This window comes from Ananas comosus, linkage group 8, assembly GCF_001540865.1.
Source record: "Ananas comosus cultivar F153 linkage group 8, ASM154086v1, whole genome shotgun sequence".
NCBI lineage: Eukaryota > Viridiplantae > Streptophyta > Magnoliopsida > Poales > Bromeliaceae > Ananas > Ananas comosus.
In genome coordinates this window covers 5,998,523-6,018,511 of record NC_033628.1, presented here as the reverse complement: position 1 = coordinate 6,018,511, position 19,989 = coordinate 5,998,523, and the positions used below count along the sequence as shown (strand labels likewise).

Below are 19,989 nucleotides of genomic sequence, written 5' to 3'. Positions count from 1 at the left end.
TGATTAGCTACAGCATGTATTCAAGAGGTACGTAGGTCCCGCTTAGCCATATATAATACAGTTTTATTCGCCCCAGTTAGACGTCCTAGACTCGTCCACAACAAGTAAGAGAAAAAGAGAGGAAAAAAATATTAAGAGGGGGCACATTTTGTGTGCATTCTATATTGAAAATAAATTGTTTCGAAAAAGAGAAAACGCGCGAGTCTTAAAAATAAAATAACAGCAAATCAAAATTACCGAATATAAAATATTAAAGGTTTATTTTTAGCAATTTAAGTTTTTTTAGAGAATAATAATTATTCTGCATAATTTAACAAAAAAAAAAAGAAAAAAAAAGAAGCAAAGGTAACGAGAGTTAGGCTCATAAGTCAAAAGAGACACAAATAAATTTTTTTAATCATAAACTATGTTCTAATTTAGTTATTAAATACTCTTTACATTCGTCATTATTATTTACAATATAAACCAGTCCCATCAAATTGACAATTGAATTGCCAGAAAGTAACAAAAATCTAAATAAATGAAGACACCGCTTAAAGTGGAACAGTTTTGTTTAATTTTTTTTTAAAAAAAATAAATTCAGCTTAATTATTTGTAAAAAGTAAGCGAAACAAAAGGCGTACTATCTTTTTTTCTTTTTTTTTTTTTTAACAAATTTTTAGTTTCATTATGAATTGCCACTCTTTGGATTCACCCAATCCTTGACTCGTGCGAAAATGAGGCCAAGGAAAAAAAAAAAAAGAAAAAAAAGAAAAAAAAAAGAAAGAACGTGCATCCAAATATAGATATATATTATTATTAATCTTAAATTCGCGCGCATGTATCACCGGCGAACGGCTACCTACTCTAGATCGATGGGGCCGGCCCTGCCACTATCTCGCGAAGCAACGAAAAAGCACACCTTGTTGCACGCCAATAGTGCTTGCCACGTGCGAATGCCACTATGCATGCGTATATTTTGAAGAAAATGATGTCGCAGGACCCCAGCACATTCCAGAGAGCTGCATGCATGAATGGTTCCGACGACGCATCGGACAAGAGGAAGACTGAAAAAAGAATCAGGGAGTGGGTACTGCTCCGCATGTGACCCAACCCACGGGCCGCGCCTAACGGGTTATTATTATTATATAAATTAAAACAGCACACTGACCATGTATGTATGTATCTATCTATCTATCTATGTATCTATCTATCTAAATAAATAAGTACACGGCTAGCTACTCCGCCCTCCTCGAGTATCGATCGTGTAAAAAACTAGATCCATCTCTTCTCGAGTACGTCGAATTAACTTGAAGATTTCTTCTAATAAGCTAGCTCGATCGCTGTTTGCCCTGGCCTGTTGACGAACATGAGAGCGCCCGCTGTTGCAGCTCTCCTGCTCCAGAAATTACTTCTACTTGCATGGATGAACCCCGGGATGTTCATTATCGCCGCAGGCCCCAACGGTGCGTACGTCACGATCAATTACCTACTCTTTTTGTTCCTTAATTTCTTTCCCTCTAATTAAGTCTTTTCTTTTTTTTTTAATAGATATATTACATAAGATATATATGATATGTACGTAATCCATTAATTCTATTTTATAAACGGTAGCTGGAGTAGTGCTTTTATAATTAAGCACCGGGACGTGGGTGCTATAATTTTTTGACTATTAGATTAATGCTAGCAAATTTTGAATTATGCACAATGATAAATAAACCCCGCAATATTAATTACATGCATCGAGATATATCTTAATATTTTTAAAAATATTTCAGCTCAGCTTTATGTAAATATAAATATATACATAGAAAGAGAGAGAAAAAGTTTCAATATTTATGTACAATCTGAGGAAAATTTTGATTGAATAGTTTTGTTTAAATTAAAATAATTGTTCTAATTACTTATTATAAAATCCCTCTCTCTCTCTCTCTCTCTCTCTCTCCCTCTCTCTTCCCGTCCTTCCTTGTTTGAGCAGCAGCCATACATAGTTAACAGCATTAATTTTGTGATTTTGATTGGTATGCAGATGGGACGTGGTATGATTATTCAGCTTATACGGAGGTAATCGATCATTAATATTGTTTCTTCTTTGGGCGAATTTAATTTTCAACTTAATTATTTCTCCATATATATATATATATATATATATATATTATTAATAGTACTATTATATAGAGAGAGAGAGAGAGAGAGAGAGAAGAGACCTGTGTTTTCTTGTTGCTACTCAGGAGCATGGAGGCCTCCGCTGTCTAAGCCGTTTTCGATGAATGCGAATTTTCGAATACGACCGATCGCTCCGCTTTAGACTTGATCTAGCCGCGCAGTTGAAGTTTCTAGAATATAATTTTGCGATTTTTTGATATCATTCACATAGTTGACCGAAAGGATTCAAAATCCATATTTTTAATATTGGCCGTTTTCAAGTTTAAGCGGTGTAAGAAGTATTCAAATCAGATAAAATTTTATACAAATCTTTACTAGATAACAATATTAAATCATCTGATCGAAAATTTTAATGCCTATATCACCACTTTTTATAGAAATTTTAATTTTCAACCTGTTAAAAAATATTGATTTTGAATTCATTTCGCATTGCTAGGTAATGATTATCGAAAAATCGCAAAAATATATTTCTAGAAAACTTTCAAATATGTTAGATCGATTCGTTCTAACGGAGCCGATCATGCTATATATAATATATATATATATATAGATATATATATATATATATATATATATATATTATATAGTATATGCGCTTTCAAACTGCAAATAAAATTTAGTAGAGCATATTCTAAGTATGACCATTCGAAATGTACTGTATTGTGGCAGAGACTGACATCCACTCTAAATTAGTAAAAAGAAATTGAATAAAATTTAATCTTAACTTTTACTTTATAAAAAGAAAATCCACTCTAACTGTATGTATATTTTTTAACTTTATAACTTATTATTCAAAAATTATACTTAAGCTATCTTATAATTTGTATTATTTACTTTATCGAAAAACTGTCTTGAATGAGGTAGCAGAAAAAATCAGACCACAAATGATAACCATATATATTTAGAAATCACAGATAGTTATTTAGCTTTTCGAATAATAAGACATTAAAGTAAAAGCTCACTAGATGATAGATAAATTTAGTAATATATTATGCGCGGGAAGGGAAGGGGCGAAAAAGACTTAGAGCTCGACAGTATTGGGAGAGAGAAGTAGAGAGACCACGCTCGTCAGAGTTGGTTGAAAGGAGAAGGAGAGAGAAATATGCTCTCTATATATATCATTCAATAAATTATATATATTAAGAGAGCTAGGCTGTATACCTTCGTAGGCCACGTGAGTCTTCATGCCTGACAGTTGTTTTTCGTATGAATGTGGCTGTTCCAGATCGACGAATCGGCTCCGTTTTACATACTTTGATCTACACTATTTAAATACTTGAGAAACTTACAATTTCTTTGACTAGTGATCAAAAGGTCTCAAAATTGACAATTTTAATAATAGATGTGATGCATTTGAGAATTTAACGGTGTAAAACAATTCAAATTTGATTAAATTTTTATAAAAAAAAATTTTCACTATTTAAACTAAGATCAGTATCTCTGATCTTAAATTCAAGTCTTTTATCATCATTTTTTACGAGATTTTTATTTTCAGCCATTCATTTTTAGACTACTCGTTTGATAGGTAAATAATGCCGAAAAATTATAAAATTTAATTTTCAAATACTTTCAATAGTGTAGATCAACTCTAACGGAGCCGATCATCGATTTGGAAGCCGCATCATTGGAAATAACTCGGTAGCACGGAGGCCTCCGTGCTACCAATAGTATACCAGCCTTGCTCATATATATATATACCTATATATAGGAGTCCGGCTAGCTACTATATTCTTATGAGTATATATAGAAATTTTTATACTCATAAGTTTTTGGCCGTTAGATTTATCTTTTAATTATTTTCACCCGTTAGATTATACTATTCAACCAATCATCCACTCAACCCTAGGGGGCCCACTATCAATCTAACCGTAACCACTCTCATCCTAAGCATATATTTTTTCATCTGAACGGCTAAAAACTTATGAGTACAAAGGACTCTATACTGATATAAGTATAGTAGCCCCGGCCTATATATAAGAGTCCGGCTAGTTACTATACTCTTATGAGTATAGAGACTCTTGTACTCATAAGTTTTTAATCGTTAGATCTACCTTTTAATTATTTTCACTCGTTAGATTATACTATTTAATCAACGACCCACTCTTATGAGGATAGAGTGGTAATTTTCTTTTTCATTAGTGTATTTTTTTAATATTATTGATAAAAAGAAAGGTACAAATTTAATATATATATTAGTAGAATGATAATTATAATAAATAAACGAGTTAGTAAAATCTTGTACATTTAGCATGCCTAAAATATTGTAAATTCATAAGCAAAATATTGACTTTTTTTTGGAGCATCTGGGGCTATATATCACGAACATAACTTTTTTCTTCGTAAAGCATCACGGTCGAGTTTCAACAATTTATCCGTAACATATAGGTGTCAAAACTTAGTGGACCAATTGCTACCAATTAACCAGCAATCACTATTAAATTTCTTACCAAAAAAAAAAAAACTAAGAGGACAAAATTAAGGCCCCATCAAGCTTTGACGGAGCTCGATCGGTCTTATATTCGACCACCAAAAAAAAAAAAAAAAAAAAAAAAAAAAAAGCACCGCGTAATAAATGGAGCAATTAATAACCGACCTGCAGGGAAATACTAGTCGCGTCCAACAAAGGTTTTGGATTATATAGTTACGAACCTGTGAACTACTTAATTACTATTTCCACGTGAAATGGACTGCCTCCCCCGGGAAATTATTGCATGCAGCTGGTGTATACCATCGTTTCATTATATATATATATATATATATATATATACGCTTTGAGCTAGAACTCTCGATAGTAAACAAGGCGTTTTACTATCGAGTTGTTTTCGATGATAGAGCTTCCAAATTTGACGATCGCTCCGTTGAACATGATCTATACCACTTGAAGTGTTTAGAAATCAAATTTCAAATCTTTTCTCGACATCATTTCCTAATGATCAAAGGGTTTCAAAATTTGTAATTTTAATGGTGGATAAGAGACGTTTTCTCGTTTAACGGTATAAAGATATCCAAATCAATTGAATTTTTGTTAGAAAATTTTTTAAACTATTTAAAAACAAGATCTTATACTCTTGATCTTGATTACAAGACTCCTATCATCATTTTTTTAAAGAATATTCATTTCACCATTCATTTTTTGTTCACTAGATGGATAAAAGAACAATATCGAAAGTGCGTGAATTTGATTCATAAGTAGTTTAAATGGTTTAGATCATATTTAACGAGCGATCCGTCAATTTGGAAGCTCTATCATCGAAAACAACTCGATAGTAAACGCCCCGTTTACTATCGAGAGTATTCTAGCTCAACTCTATATATATATATATATATATATATATATAATATATATATATATATATATATATAGAGTTGAGCTAGAATACTCTCGATAGTAAATGGGGCGTTTTACTATCGAGTGTTTTCGATGATAGAGCTTCCAAATTGACGATCGGCTCCGTTGGACATGCATCTATTACCACTTGAAGTGTTTAGAAATTAAATTTCAAATCTTTTCGACATCATTTGCCTAATGATCAAGGGTTTAAATTTGTAATTTTAATGGTAGATAAGAGACGTTTTCTCGTTAACGTGTAAAGATATTCAAATCAATTGAATTTTGTTAAAAATTCTTTAAATATTTAAAAACAAGATCTATACTCTTGATCTTGATTACAAGACTCCTATCATCATTTTTTTAAAGAATATTTATTTTCAGCCATTCATTTTTGTTCACTAGAGGATAAAGAACAATATCGAAAGTGCGTGAATTTGATTTCTAGGTAGTTTAAATGGTTTAGATCATATTTAACGAACCGATCGTCAATTTGGAAGCTCTATCATTGAAAACAACTCGATAGTAAAACGCCTCGTTTACTATCGAGAGTATTCTAGCTCACTATATATATATATAATATATATATATATATATATATATATAATATATATTATATATATATATAGTATATTATATATCTATATATATATATATATATATATATATATATATATATTATAGTCCGGCTACTATGCTATCGGTAGCACGGGCGCTCCGGTGTACAAGTTGTTTTCGATGATGGGCTTCTAAATCGACGATCGGCTTCGTTAGATTTGATCTACACTATTGAAAGTATTTGAAAACTAATTTCAGATTTTTCAACATCATTTGACTAGTGATCAAAAGATCTCAAATTGACAATTTTAATGACCGACATGGTGTGTTTGTGAATTTAACGCGTGTAAAACAATCGAAATGCGATGAAATTTATAGAAAATTCTTTTCACTATTTAGAGTAAAATCAGTATATCTGATCTTGAAATTTAAATCTTTTATCATCATTTTTCATGAGATTTTTATTTTCAGCCGTTTAATTTTAAACTCCTTGTTTGATAAGTAAATGATATCGAAAAATTATGAAATTTATGTTTCTAAATACTTTCAATAGTGTAGATCAAGTCTAACGGAGCCGATCATCGATTTGGAAGCCGCATCATCGAAAACAACTTGGTAGCACGGAGCGCTCCGTGCTATCGATAGTATAGTAGCCTAGTTATATATATATATATATATATATATATATATATATATATAATATATATATATATATATATATATATATATATCAAGTAAATTTTAATGATTTTGGCATCACTTGCCTAGTGATCAAAAGAAATTATAAATTTCATTGACCAGTATAACACATTTGTAAGTTTAATAGTGTAAAACGATTCAAATCAGATAAAAATTTGATAAAAAAAAATTTTACACCATTTAGAGTATGATAAAAACTTTTATTATGAAATTTAAGTATTTATTATTATTTTTAAGGGATTTTAATTTTTAGTCTTTATTTTGAAATTATTTGTTCACCATGCAAATGATGCTAAAAATTATAAAATTTAATTATTTGATGTTTCCAATAGTGTATATCATGCATGATGAAGCCGATCATCTATTTGAATGTTTCATCATAGAAAGCAACTTAGAACTTAGAATTACGAAAGCCTTCGTACTTCTAGTAGTATTCTAGCAAAACTCCATGTGCTTGCTCACTTTCGTGCCCAATTTAGGATCTATTTAGTTGTACGTAATTGCAATTATATTATAGTTTTAACTACATGTAGATTTAAATTGGTATTTGGTTTTGTGCATTTGAATTTCACTGCTGCTGCAGTTGGAATCATATGATGAGGCTCAACTACGGCAGTTGAAACTATATTCAAATTAAATAGCCGCATTTTGACAGTTCCAATTGCAGAAGTGGGCAGAATAATTTTAAATAAAAAACAAGCATACCTTCTTAATGACATTTTACATGTAATTTTTTTGCCTATATAAAGTATAATTTACCATCCGACGTATAAAGTGACAAAAATTTTATGAATAAAATTCTGAACTGCATGGGTTAGCAAATTATATATAATAACAATATTTTTTTACTATGAGCAATGCTACCGGTATACACCCCTAAGTGGAGTGTACATCTTACACTTGGAGCCATTAATTTTCTACTTGCCATATCAACGTCTTTTTTAATTTTTACTAAAATTTCTTTGGATTTTTGTGAATCCTACAATAGGAGGTATAAGATGTACATTTTTTTTGAGACAAACACAGTCTCTCCTTTACCATATTTTTTTAAACGGTTAATTGCTTCTTGTACATCTTACAGCTAGGCATATAGGGTTCACAAAAGCCCCAGTGGATATTAGTAATAAACGAAAAAGAAGAAAAGAAAAGTTATGTGATAGGTAAGAAATGATGGTCTTTAGATAACAAGGATATAAAATGTATATTTTATTTTGGAGTATACGAGTAGCATTATTTTTACATATATCTAACCAATCAGTCCCGTATTTTTTATTCTTTTCCATTTCCTGTTGTGATTGATTCGGATAAGTTGCACTACTAGCCCCTGAACCTTATTTCAATTTTCATTTCGGTCCTCAAATGTTTAAGGTCAACATTTAAGATTTTATCCTCCGAATTTATTATAGTCAGTATCTAGAAGTAGAAATTCTTACTTGTATACCATGAAGTTATCAGTTTTTCGTTCATTTTGATAATCTGAGTTCTCAACAGAGATCGAAAAGAATATAATCCAATGGATAGGAGGGTTGAAATTTCAAATAGGATCGATAAATGGTTGATATATGCATTGCACATTCCCAAATGCATATGGAGTAGGTAATTATTTGCTTCTCAACAGTACATATATACACACAAGGAGTTTAGGATCTCTGATGCAAATTTGGAAGTTCGACAACCAAAATAAAATCTGACCTAAAGTTCAGGAGCTAGTGGTGCAATTTTACCTTCCCGATCTCTTTTAGAATAGCTCTTTTCAATCAAATTTGGCACATCGACATTTAGCGGCCGTTTAGTTGGATGCTTATTTAATTTGATAAAATTAAGAATATTACAGCTGTATATATTTTGTTTGATTGCATATAATTGTGAATTGTAATTACAAACGTTATCATTTTAATATGGGACAGTGAGTGCCCGCAAGTCAAAGAAAATAAATTTTCTGTTTAAAACGTAATTATGTAAGCTCCCTTTTTTTATGTTGCACTCTCTAATTACGTACTATAATTGAAACTATGGTCAATTTGAGTTAGCCCAGATAAGCTATTATGCAGTTCTAACCATAATAATTAAATTCACATGCACTAGACCTAACAGTAGATTTAGGGCCTGTTTGGCCTAGCTTTTGAAAAAGTGATTTCTGAAAAAGTGATTTTGGTTCGGAGAAATGATTTTTGATTAAAAGCTGTTGAGCGTTTTGCGGAGTTTAGATAAGAGTGATTTTTCTGAAGTGATTTTGAAAAACTGTTTGGCAAAATTTTTTAGATGTTTGCATAAATTATTATTTTTATTAATTTTTATTTTAAAATAATTTAAAATCTAAATTTAAATTTGAATTAAAATTAAAATATATAAATTTAAAAATTGTACAAAATTTAAAATTTGATATTTTAATTTAAAAAATAATTTAAAATTTAAAAAATTTAAAATTTAAAATAATTATGAAATATAAAATTTAAAATTTAAAATTTGAATATTTTAAATATAAAATATAAAATTTGAATATTTAAAATTTAAAATTAAAATTTTGAATATTTAAAATTTAAATTTTTAAATAAATTTAAATTTATAATTTGAGGATTAAAATTTAATTTAAAATTTAAAAATATTTAATTTTACATTTAAATTTTAAATCTAAAATGTCATATTTTAAATTTTAAATTTTAATTTTTAATATTTAAATTTTAAATTTAAATTTTAAATTTTAAATTTTAAATTTTAAATTTTAAAATCTAAAATTTGAGATTTGAAATTTAAAATTAAAATTTAAAATTTAAAGTTTGAAATATATTTTTCAAAATTTAAAATTTAAAAGTTAAAATTTAAAAATTCAAAAATGAATCTGAAAATTAAAATTTAAAATTAAATTTAAATTTAAATATTGAAATTAAAATAAAAGTAAAAATTTGAAGTTTAAATCGAAAATCAGAATTAGATTTTAAGAAGCAGTATTTTTTTCTGTTTCTGATTTTGGGGCCTTCAAAATTAGTTTCCTAATTTTAAAAAACAGAATCAAATTTTAAAAGTGAGTTGTCAAACGTTCTATTGAGTCGAAAATCACTTTTCAGCCAAAAAGCGTTTTTTAAAAGTTAGGTCCAACACCCCCTTACTTATACATGCAACTATAACTACAATAATACTGTTGTTACTGTGGAATCAAACAACTTCTTTATCCTTTGCCCGCACCAATACATAGAGAGAGATTCCAAGTTCCTACATATATATATATATATATATCTGATAGTTGGATCAACGTACACTATTTCTTTTTTTTCTTTTTTTCTTTTTTTTTATGAGAAAAAGGTAGCATGCTACCCGCTTCATTCATATAGTAGGTGAATTAAGCAACATGGGTGAGGCATCAAGGCCTCAAGGTTAACGGAGACAAAAAGGAAAAAACAGGAGAACGGATGTTGTTTGCAAAGTATAGCTGATACCTCTATACTGCCTACGAGGTCTAACTATAGCTCTACGGATCAGGAATACCCCACTGAGCTATCAGATGTTAGATCTTATGAGTCCCACGGATCGGATCCGCCTGGGTCTTCGCAAAAATGATTCCATTCCTAGTCTCCCAAACCACCCACCAGCAAGCAATAATACCGCTTAAGTCGTTATTCGAGACCTTCCGCCCTTTCCATATATCCCACAGCCAGCAACGTACACTATTTCGATTCCAAATTCTGTGGAAGATTTTATATTTTTCAAATCGTGGAGCCATACAGGCAGGCGGAATAGGCTATTCAGCAAACACTCTTGGATCGAGAAAAGCAACGCTGCGCACTGCGTGTAACGTCAGCCTAATTAGGGGTGCCCATGGTATGAATATCCAAGATTTTATCCACGAAGGAGTGGGTTTAATAGATGTTAAACATGGATGGTTTTGGTTACGAATATAAAAGTTAAAAATTCGACGGATTCAAAAGGGGTCGTACGTATATATATGGTTATTATTTGTATCCAATCCAAATCTAAACTCAAATCCAAGCCGATCACGAGCTGGTTTTATATTATATAATATATACAAAATTTTAGATTTTACTTTTAAAATTTAGATTTGAGATAGTATGACATGTTTTTAAATTTGGTAAAAAGAATGATTGCGTTTTGGGCTCAGTTTTGTGTTTTAGTTTTTAGGTTGCATTCTGTTTTGGCTATGGATTTTAAAAATATGATGATTTTGAATTCAGATTTGAATTTCGATATTAATCATCAAACTCAAATTTGTATTTTTAAAATTCAGTTTGAATCCGACCTATTGACACCTCTAAGCATAATAGCTGCATGCCTAATCTTCCCTAAGTAGCCAGCGAGATTTTAACATAACCTCAACGAAAAAAAAAAAAAAAAAAAAACAATATATGAAGGCCCCCTTCAACTATAATATAATAGATGCCTAAAGGTTTTTTTATTATTTATTTATTTGGCCAGGCACTGTTGCCAGATTTTTTTTTTTTTAATCATTATTTTTAAGTAATTCGACATACGAGAGAGACGTTTCTCTTCTCTTAAATAGTCATCATGGTTGGGTTACCTTGTATGGTACCGCAATTAATTAAGTGATAGACAATTGTTCTTTTAAAATATTTGAAAGTAAAAAAAAAAAAAAAGTCATTTTCGAATTTTTAATTTTTAGTTTCCAAACAAACACTCTAAATTTAAAAAATTCACCATTTTTTTTTCTTTTTTTTTTGAGAGAAAGATAGCATGCTATCCGCTTCGTTTATTTCATTTAGAAATAAACATAGCTAGAAATGTGAATCAACTAAGATTCGAACTTGGGTCTTCGGTACCAACCACCAAACCCTTTTGCCACTTGCGCTAGGGACGGTCGGTTTCTTTTATACTATTATTACATATAAAGACTTTATTTAAAAGAATAAAAAGCGATAATAATGCCAAATAATTAGTTTTTAATTTTTGGGGTTTCTTGAATTAGTTTGGTAGAGTTTGGTAGAAGGAAAATCCAATCCAACCAGCAGCAACATTGCTAATAAATAAATCCGTCAATCTTTTATTTATAACATGATGACTACATTAATTGCCCTCGGAACGAATGTTCTTGCGAGCAATCGAAAACGACGAAGTGCAGCAGGAGTCGAATAGCTACTAGCTAGGCTTGCTTTTTGTTGGTAGTAGACCGATTCCGATTGGGGTTCCTCATCACACTGTGGCAGTGTGGATCGAGGCTCCACACCGTCCAAGCAGCTGCCTCGTGAAGTAAAAATAGCAAGCATTAATCTTAATTCGGCGAAAGAAGCCGGTGAATTTAGTTAGTTTGATAGTTGATAGTTGATATACCAGTATACCACAGTACCACACCACCACGTCAGTTGTTGATGCAACAAATTAAAATATGCAAACGCACCGCCTAAATATTTATTTTCTTTTCTTTCTCTCGGCAGTGCAGATCCCAACCTGAGCCCCCTCTGTACAAGGGAGGGATTCTGAAGAATGGAAAGGGGGACGGTCCAACCGCATACCATAAAACGGAGACAGGAGTCTACTCACCAGCGTTTGTGCTGTACAATCTCAACCAGACAACAAGATACAGCTTCTCATGTGAGTTCAGTGTTCCTCCTCTCTCTCTTCTCATGTGATGTGAGCCCCCTCATTTGTAGGCCCTTTTTTTTTTAATTTAAATAGATTACCGACCGGCCCTCAACTCCACTCTTTTTACCCGTCGATTTTTTTGATATTCTGATTGGAATTATTACTACTACATATTATTGCATGATGAATTGCGTATTTGTCAACCTAGCTTCATGGATCCTTTAATATTATATTATTGATTAGCATAATCAAACTATAAAACGAATTAATATAGTTAATCCCATCCCATCGTACCATCTCTTGTGTACTGTAATTCTTCAGCAAGAAGATTTTATTTGGTGCCACCACTGCAGGAGGTGCGTGCCTTACTTTCCACAATTATATGTTACCAGATCACGTCGATATTCGCACATTCTCTTTGTCTCTTTCTATATAGGTTGGGTGAGAATTGATGGAGCTGATTCTGCTATAATCAATGCAAGACTAACCCCGGACAATTCAGGAACCAGATGCCTAGGGACGGTATCAGCCAAAAGTGGGTGCTGGTCCTTCCTTAAGGGTGGATTCGTGCTGGATTCATCCTCTCAATCCTCTGTGCTCTTTTTTCAGGTTATTTCACTCGTCTTAATTGTCTCAATCCTATATTTTTTTTTTACAAGGTTATTATTCGTTTTCGACCATTCAATTTGCGACTCCGGGCTTGACGATAATTTTTTAAAACTCATGAAATTCTATTTCTAGATATTTCTAGAGCTAATTAATTTGAAGTTCCAACCATTGAGAATTTAGGTAAAACATGCATCTGAACTTTTTCTATATATATTCATCCGATATATATATATATATAGCTTTTAGAGAAACTTACTTCTTCTTTTTTTTTTTTCTTTACTCTTCTGACTAGAATGCTGACAGGAATGCTATGAGGATCTCTATTACAAGCGCTTCATTGCAGCCATTCTCAGTCGAGCAATGGGGAATGCACCAGCAGCAAATTGTCAGAACGGTAAGGCTATTACCTCCCATTTGCTCCTTGAATTATGCTGAACAACATAAAATATATATATATATGATAGATAATTGAGAGTTTGCCCATAAGAGCAGAAGAGGAAGCGAGCTGTGACTATACACGTTGCGGATTCACAAGGTAACCGACTTACTGGAGCGTCAGTTTTGGTGCAGCAAATTTCAAAGGACTTCCCGTTTGGCTCTGCAATAGCTAATACCATCTTAGGAAACTCAGTCTATCAGGTATTCGCAGCAGATTGCATGTGTATATTTCTTCTTTTCTTGTAATCAAGTGAAGAATTCGACTTGTTTGACGCATTCAGTTCGAGAGTAACATAATTCAAAATGAAAACATTTTTAACTATATACGAGTTCATGGTAGGCGTGGTTTGTCGAGAGGTTTAATGCTGCAGTCTTTGAAAATGAGCTCAAGTGGTATGCAACCGAGCCTGTGGCCGGGATGCTCAACTACGACTTGGCGGACAAGATGCTTGATTTTGTCAGAGCCAATCACATCACGGTACGTGGCCACAACATCTTCTGGGAGAACCAAGAGGCGACCCCTTCTTGGGTGAGGAACCTCACCGGCGATGACCTTCGATCGGCAGTGAAGTCTCGCATCGAGAGCTTGATGACTAGGTATCTACTAGTGTTAACAACTAGATCGGTCTTCAGCGCATCACCTAAATTGCACGCGTCCAACTCTTTTTAGTATATCGGTATTACTTACATAAAAACCTGTATTTCTAATTTTCGACATATCAAATGTGAGACTGTTGGGGCTGTGATAGGTACAAGGGCGAATTTGCACACTGGGATGTGAACAATGAGATGCTTCACTTCAACTTCTATGAGCAGCGCCTCGGGCCCAATGCATCCTTAGATTTCTTCAACACAGCTCAACTAGCCGATCCCCTTGCCACTTTGTTCATGAACGAATTCAACGTTATAGAGACTTGTGAGGATATCTTCTCTTCAGTTGATTCGTATGTGTCACGACTAAAGGACCTTAAAGCGGGAGGAGCCCTACTCGAAGGGATCGGACTAGAGGGACACTTCAGCAAACCGAACATTCCATTGATGAGAGCTACTCTAGACAAGTTGGCAACCCTTGGACTTCCAATTTGGTTCACCGAGGTCGACATAAATAATCACTACGATCAACAAACTCAGGTACGAGGTTTTATTCAATGTCGCATACAAAATTCGGTAATGCTTTTCGCGTAACTATATAAATCTTTTTTTCGTACGTAGGCTCTATATTTGGACGAGGTTTTGAGAGAAGCATTCTCCCATCCTTCTGTGAACGGGATTATGTTGTGGACTGCATTGCACCGAAACGGCTGCTACCAAATGTGCCTTACGGATTGGAATCTGCAGAATCTCCCCGCCGGAGATGCCGTTGACAAGCTCTTGAGTGAATGGGAGACGAAGCAGGTGGGAGGAATGACGGATGAGCATGGCTCCTTTAGCTTTGCTGGATTCTTGGGGGAGTATAGTGTTCATGTGACTTACGGGAATAGATCAACTGAGGCTACATTGTCATTACCGCAAGGAGATGAAACAAGGCATTTGAATGTTCAGGTTTGAGTTTGATTTTCTTAATGCCTACTATATATAGGGGAGGGGGTCTATGAGAGTGAAAATAGCTTCACTCTTTGGGATGTTAGTTTCTCACATATATACAACATAACAATTTGGCTAATCTCTTTGGGATGAAGAACAACTCTTTCGTACGACATAGTAGGAAACTAATTTATATGTAAATAAGTAGAGATGATAAACAATTTTATATTATTGCAGCAAAATAGTTTACCGTGTAAGCTTTCTATGCATTACAACTGCATCATCTCTGCAAGTAATGGCAGGAATGAATCTCCAATTTATTACAATGTCATGCCCGGGCCCATTTGGAAAGAGTATTTAATTTCGAGAAAAGCACTTGATTTTCTTTTTTTTTTTCAATCAGATACAATGGAAATTCATTTCAAACAGATTTTAAATCTGACCTAGGGAACAACCGATCCACCATAAGCACAGGATTCGCTCTGTCCACAGACAAAATCCTCCTTATACATACATGCACCGCGTTTGAATACAAAGCAAACACAATATAAGCTAAACAGAGTTGACATACACATCCTACACCAGTTATTTAAAATAATAATGTAAATATACAACTATAACTTAAACCATATTATCTTATCAACATAGAGAAACAATCAGAGATAACAAGTACACTAAAATAATAGATAGCTGTTGGTTTTTTAACGAAAACTACGACTCCAAGTCAATGCTAGCTGTTGGTTTTTTAATCAGGTTTCTAATGCAGCAAATAAACCTCATTTTATTTTCAAATGATATTTTCTTTTATTTTATAGGTTCGTTTTTTATTCGGGCTTAATAGTTGATTTGGTTAATCCAAACCCTTTTCTGCAATAAACAAAGAAACTATTCCAAAAAAAACCTTTGTAATTTTCAAAATTGCTTCATCTTCTATGCATGCATGACCCTTGGGTGACCGTATTCTGTTGAAAATGAAAGGACAATAATTTATTATAGGAGGGCTCTCAACACTATAAATATATGATTCTTGAACCCTTAAGGGATATATTTTGATGAATAGAAAATTCTACTCTTACTCTTTATCCTTAGTGTTCTACTTCTCGGTGAGATTATTGAAGCTTCTTCCTCGTGCCGAGATTGTCTTCTTCCTCAACTTGATCATTGTCACTTCTTCCTCGTGGCAAAATCGGCCTCTAATTCTACCCCTCCTCTTCTTCCGAGTCACTACTTCATCTTCTTCTTTCCCGCTGCTGAAATTCTACCCGTGGTGTACCGACCTCATCGTCGATCGTGGATGCCCCGCAATTGTGTGAACGGTGCACTTTTTGTATCTCTCATCTCTTGATATCTTATTATCATCTTTCAATTTAGCCTTCCATCATTACCAACCATATTTGTCAAACAACAAAATCTAAAAGCTTTAAGTCCGATAAAGCCGAATTTATTTTTTGGAACTATTATATCTATTTTCAGTTGGCTGTTATTATTATTAGTTATATGCCCAAAAGCCAATCTGGTGATACTGGTTTAACGGTATTTATGTATTAATTATTTATAATTCATAATATAAGGATAGATATTCTATTCATATCTAGCTTTAAGTCCGCTAAAGCTGAATGTCACGCCCCGAGACCGCTACCCATTTGGTTCGGTTCGGGCGCGTCGAACAGACGCCGGACGGACAGCACCTCCCCTGTCCGCCCAAGGCTCAACAATAAGATCATGTACAAGAGTTGCCCAAAATAAACTTAATTAACATACATAATTCAACAAGCACCACAAGTGCTATACCAACAAGAGCAAGAATCACAAGTAACATACAAGTGAAATAAAGAGAGATGCATCTAGCTATTACATCACATTCAACATTGATTTGATTTACATTTCCATCTCCCAAAAATGAATACATGATCCTCTCACAAACATAATGCTAGCTATCCAAAATACATCATGTCTATAAACATGCACACGAGGGTGCTCTAGTTCAAATAGGAAACTCTACTAGCTAGCTAGGGCGCTACGCCCTTACCGCGATCCTCCCCCGGAACGCTCACACACGGCCCTGCAACAAAGTGGGGTGAGAACTATATAAATATAGTTTCCAGTGGGTTCGGCCGCCGACTCCGCCGATCTTCCCACTAGGTCTAAGCAGGCACAGATAGATAGATAAATATGAAATTGCAACTATTCTCATCTATGCCTTCAAATGCAAGCAATGCATGGAATATCATCTAACAACAAGCCTACTATCATGCTAGTATGCTTCAACAATGTAATGAATACAAATACAACATAGTTATGCAATCCACTAACATATACTATGTCTAATCAGGGTATGAATGCAAATCCACTTATGCTATTCATGTCATTACCCAATCCACTAGGCTACCCCGCCTAAGATCTCAAATCTCATAGGTACTCACACCACAAATCTAGTAGGTGAAGAGGTGAAGAACTACCCCGCTCTTCGCTCCGACTGATATCTCAAATCTCACAGGTGAGGAGCTACCCCGCTCTTATCTCACCCGCTCTCACATCTCAAAGCCATATGTGAAGAGCTACCCCGCTCTAATCTCCTAGGTAATGAGCTACCCCGCTCATTCTCATAAGTAATGAGCTACCCGCGCTCAATCCTCATAGGGAAAGGGCTACCCGCCTTCGCCCCAACTCACTTCCAGTCCAATGGGTGAGGAGCTACCGCCTCGGTTAGTTATTGCGTGCCCTAGAAGCCTATCAGGTGACGCATTATTATTTTCTATAGGACATATATTTTACTTAATCTTTATTATTTATATAATTGGGCCTTTTATTCCATTATGTTAAATGGTTCATGGAATCGTCCTTTGAATTAATAAGATGATAATATGTATTCTCAAGAGTTGAGAATTTGAGATACATATTATTGGTGATTAATTCATAAATGCTCTCAATCGGAGGATCATCATGGGGGCGATGATTGACCCTGTAAGATTGATGTGTGTGCCGCTTCCCTTTTAGGATGACGAATCTCGAGTCATCAGTGTGGGGACACTGGAGCGAACATGCAGGTGGTTATTGGAGAACAAGGGTACTGAGCGTGACCAACTACGAACAGTTACATGGATGTCTACTCATTCGTCAATAACTGGTTCGATGTTGCAGTGGTACAACTGATTCTTAGACCTGTGACACCACGGCTATTCAATATGAGGCTACTGTAGTTTGACTATGCAACAAACTCTGATCCTAGCCATGGGTCTTAGTAGTATATGTTGGCAGCAGTCGGTTCATATCAGGAATGGGTGTGTGTTTATAGGGGATCTATCGCTCTCGGTAGAGAGATAATTAGTTCTATGCTATTTGTACGGCAAAGCTCAGAAATCCTCGGCCGGGGTAATATAATATATGGAAAGATGTTTCCAAGAGTAACCATAAGAGCTTCTGTCTGATCAAATTTGTCATATGACGGGTGATGGGGTTTGACGAATATTCCATGACCTCCACTCAGTTGGAACTATGCGATAGAAGGATTGTATTGTACGGTAACTGCACCTAGAGGTTCAATCCGATATTCACTTCTGACTGGATTGCCACTACATGCTGCTAGGCGTCACTGGTGGATTGTGGGAACCAATAGAAATAATTATAGATAATTAATTATTTTATAAGGGTGGAATCAAAAGAGTTTGAGCCATCGAAAAGAGTTTCGATGATGATGTAGATGGAGATCTCATCATATCTCACTATCAGACAGAATTGAACCTATTAGGTCACACACATAAGAAATTGCGCATGATCGATATTTAGGAGACAATAAAAAAAGTTTATCGGATAGATTAATTACAATTATAATATAGTTAAATACTAAAGTTTACTAATTTATTAGTAAAAGGACTAATTTGCAATTGTTGTAAATTAGAGGTATTTATGTGTAAAAGTTGCATGGTGTATTTACTAATCGTTAGTAAATAATATGAGGAATTATGTGTAAACGTTACACACGAATCAAATTAGAATTAGGATTCGGAATTCGGTTAATATCATAACCAACTTACGGGTTAATGGATAATCAAATCGGAATAGGATTTCGATTAGGATTAGGATTATGTTAGGGTTTTCTTATTATAAATATATGTCATATGACATATTACAATTAACGGAAAATTAAGCAAAAAGAAAAAGAAAACCCTAGCCGTCAATCATTTTTCTTCCTTAAGTCCTCCACAATAAATCCATCGGTTTCGATCTTCAAAAGTTGCTAGCATATCTAGAAGATTGATTCATCTTCCTCAAGTCGACGCAAGGGTTAATTCGTGATCGGATCACGGATTGAAGCGGCCGTCTAAATTCGATCAAGGGCGTGATTTCGTGTGGACGCGAGTAGAGGCCGGGTGCGTTCGCGGCTAAGCGAGGACGAACAAATTTTTACCAACGATTGTCGACTTCGCGGTGATCTCAACCTGTGCGAGGTAAAATATAATAAAATATAGATCCTATTTGATTAGATCAATTAGATCTATTATTAATGATCTAAAACGAAACACGAGGTGATATTTGGTTTTCAAGAAAATTTTTAATTGTGTTATTTTCTTCCGCTGCGTACACATGATTTTCTTACAGTGGTATCAGAGACACCCTCGTTGTTTCTTTTAGATCTAATCTCTTTTTCGATGTTAATTGGATTTTTCGGAACGATCAAAATCAAACCAATGAAGATTGTTTTTCGAACAATATTTGATTGTTTCGAAACATTGATTAGATCGCACGTAAAATATAATTTTATGTCACCGTTTATTTTGATAATATAATTTTAAATTAACCGAAATCGCTAAATTTTTTTAAAACCGGTGCGCAAACAAGTTGCGGCACGTCATGCGCAAGCGGCACTTGTGCATGCATCGAGTGGGTTGCATGCATGGTGTGAATAGCATGTACTTTGGTCAACTCGTGACCACATGCATACATGCTAATTCATTGGAATGAAGACTTACATGTCGTTGAAAGTTAATTAACAAGGTATGCACGGCCATGTTAATTAAATTCAATGGCTTCTTTATATCTTGAAAGCATAAGGTATGCAATGCAAGCCGCATTCACATGAGGCGTGTCGTGTATGATCGCGTGCGGTGCGTCATACGGCGCGATAGCCGTAATGTGAC

At 33.8% G+C, this 19,989-nt stretch overlaps 1 protein-coding gene across 4 annotated transcripts; it reads left to right on the top strand.

Annotated features, from left to right (window-relative positions):
* On the top strand, positions 1,142 to 15,197 carry LOC109713646 (anti-sigma-I factor RsgI6-like). 4 transcript variants are annotated; one of them, XM_020237806.1, is made up of 9 exons: positions 1,142 to 1,445; positions 2,009 to 2,043; positions 12,133 to 12,289; positions 12,717 to 12,889; positions 13,182 to 13,283; positions 13,382 to 13,528; positions 13,668 to 13,924; positions 14,077 to 14,458; positions 14,540 to 15,197. In XM_020237806.1, the coding sequence occupies exons 1-9, from the start codon at positions 1,349 to 1,351 to the stop codon at positions 14,873 to 14,875; spliced, it is 1,686 nt and encodes a 561-aa protein (XP_020093395.1). In that variant the 5' UTR covers positions 1,142 to 1,348; the 3' UTR covers positions 14,876 to 15,197. The 4 variants fall into 4 exon arrangements, with proteins under 4 accessions (XP_020093395.1, XP_020093396.1, XP_020093397.1 ...); XM_020237807.1 differs by having other exon boundaries at positions 1,329 to 1,445; positions 12,138 to 12,289; positions 14,540 to 15,196; XM_020237809.1 differs by lacking the exons at positions 1,142 to 1,445; positions 2,009 to 2,043; positions 12,133 to 12,289 and adding an exon at positions 13,022 to 13,069 and having other exon boundaries at positions 12,832 to 12,889; positions 14,540 to 15,194.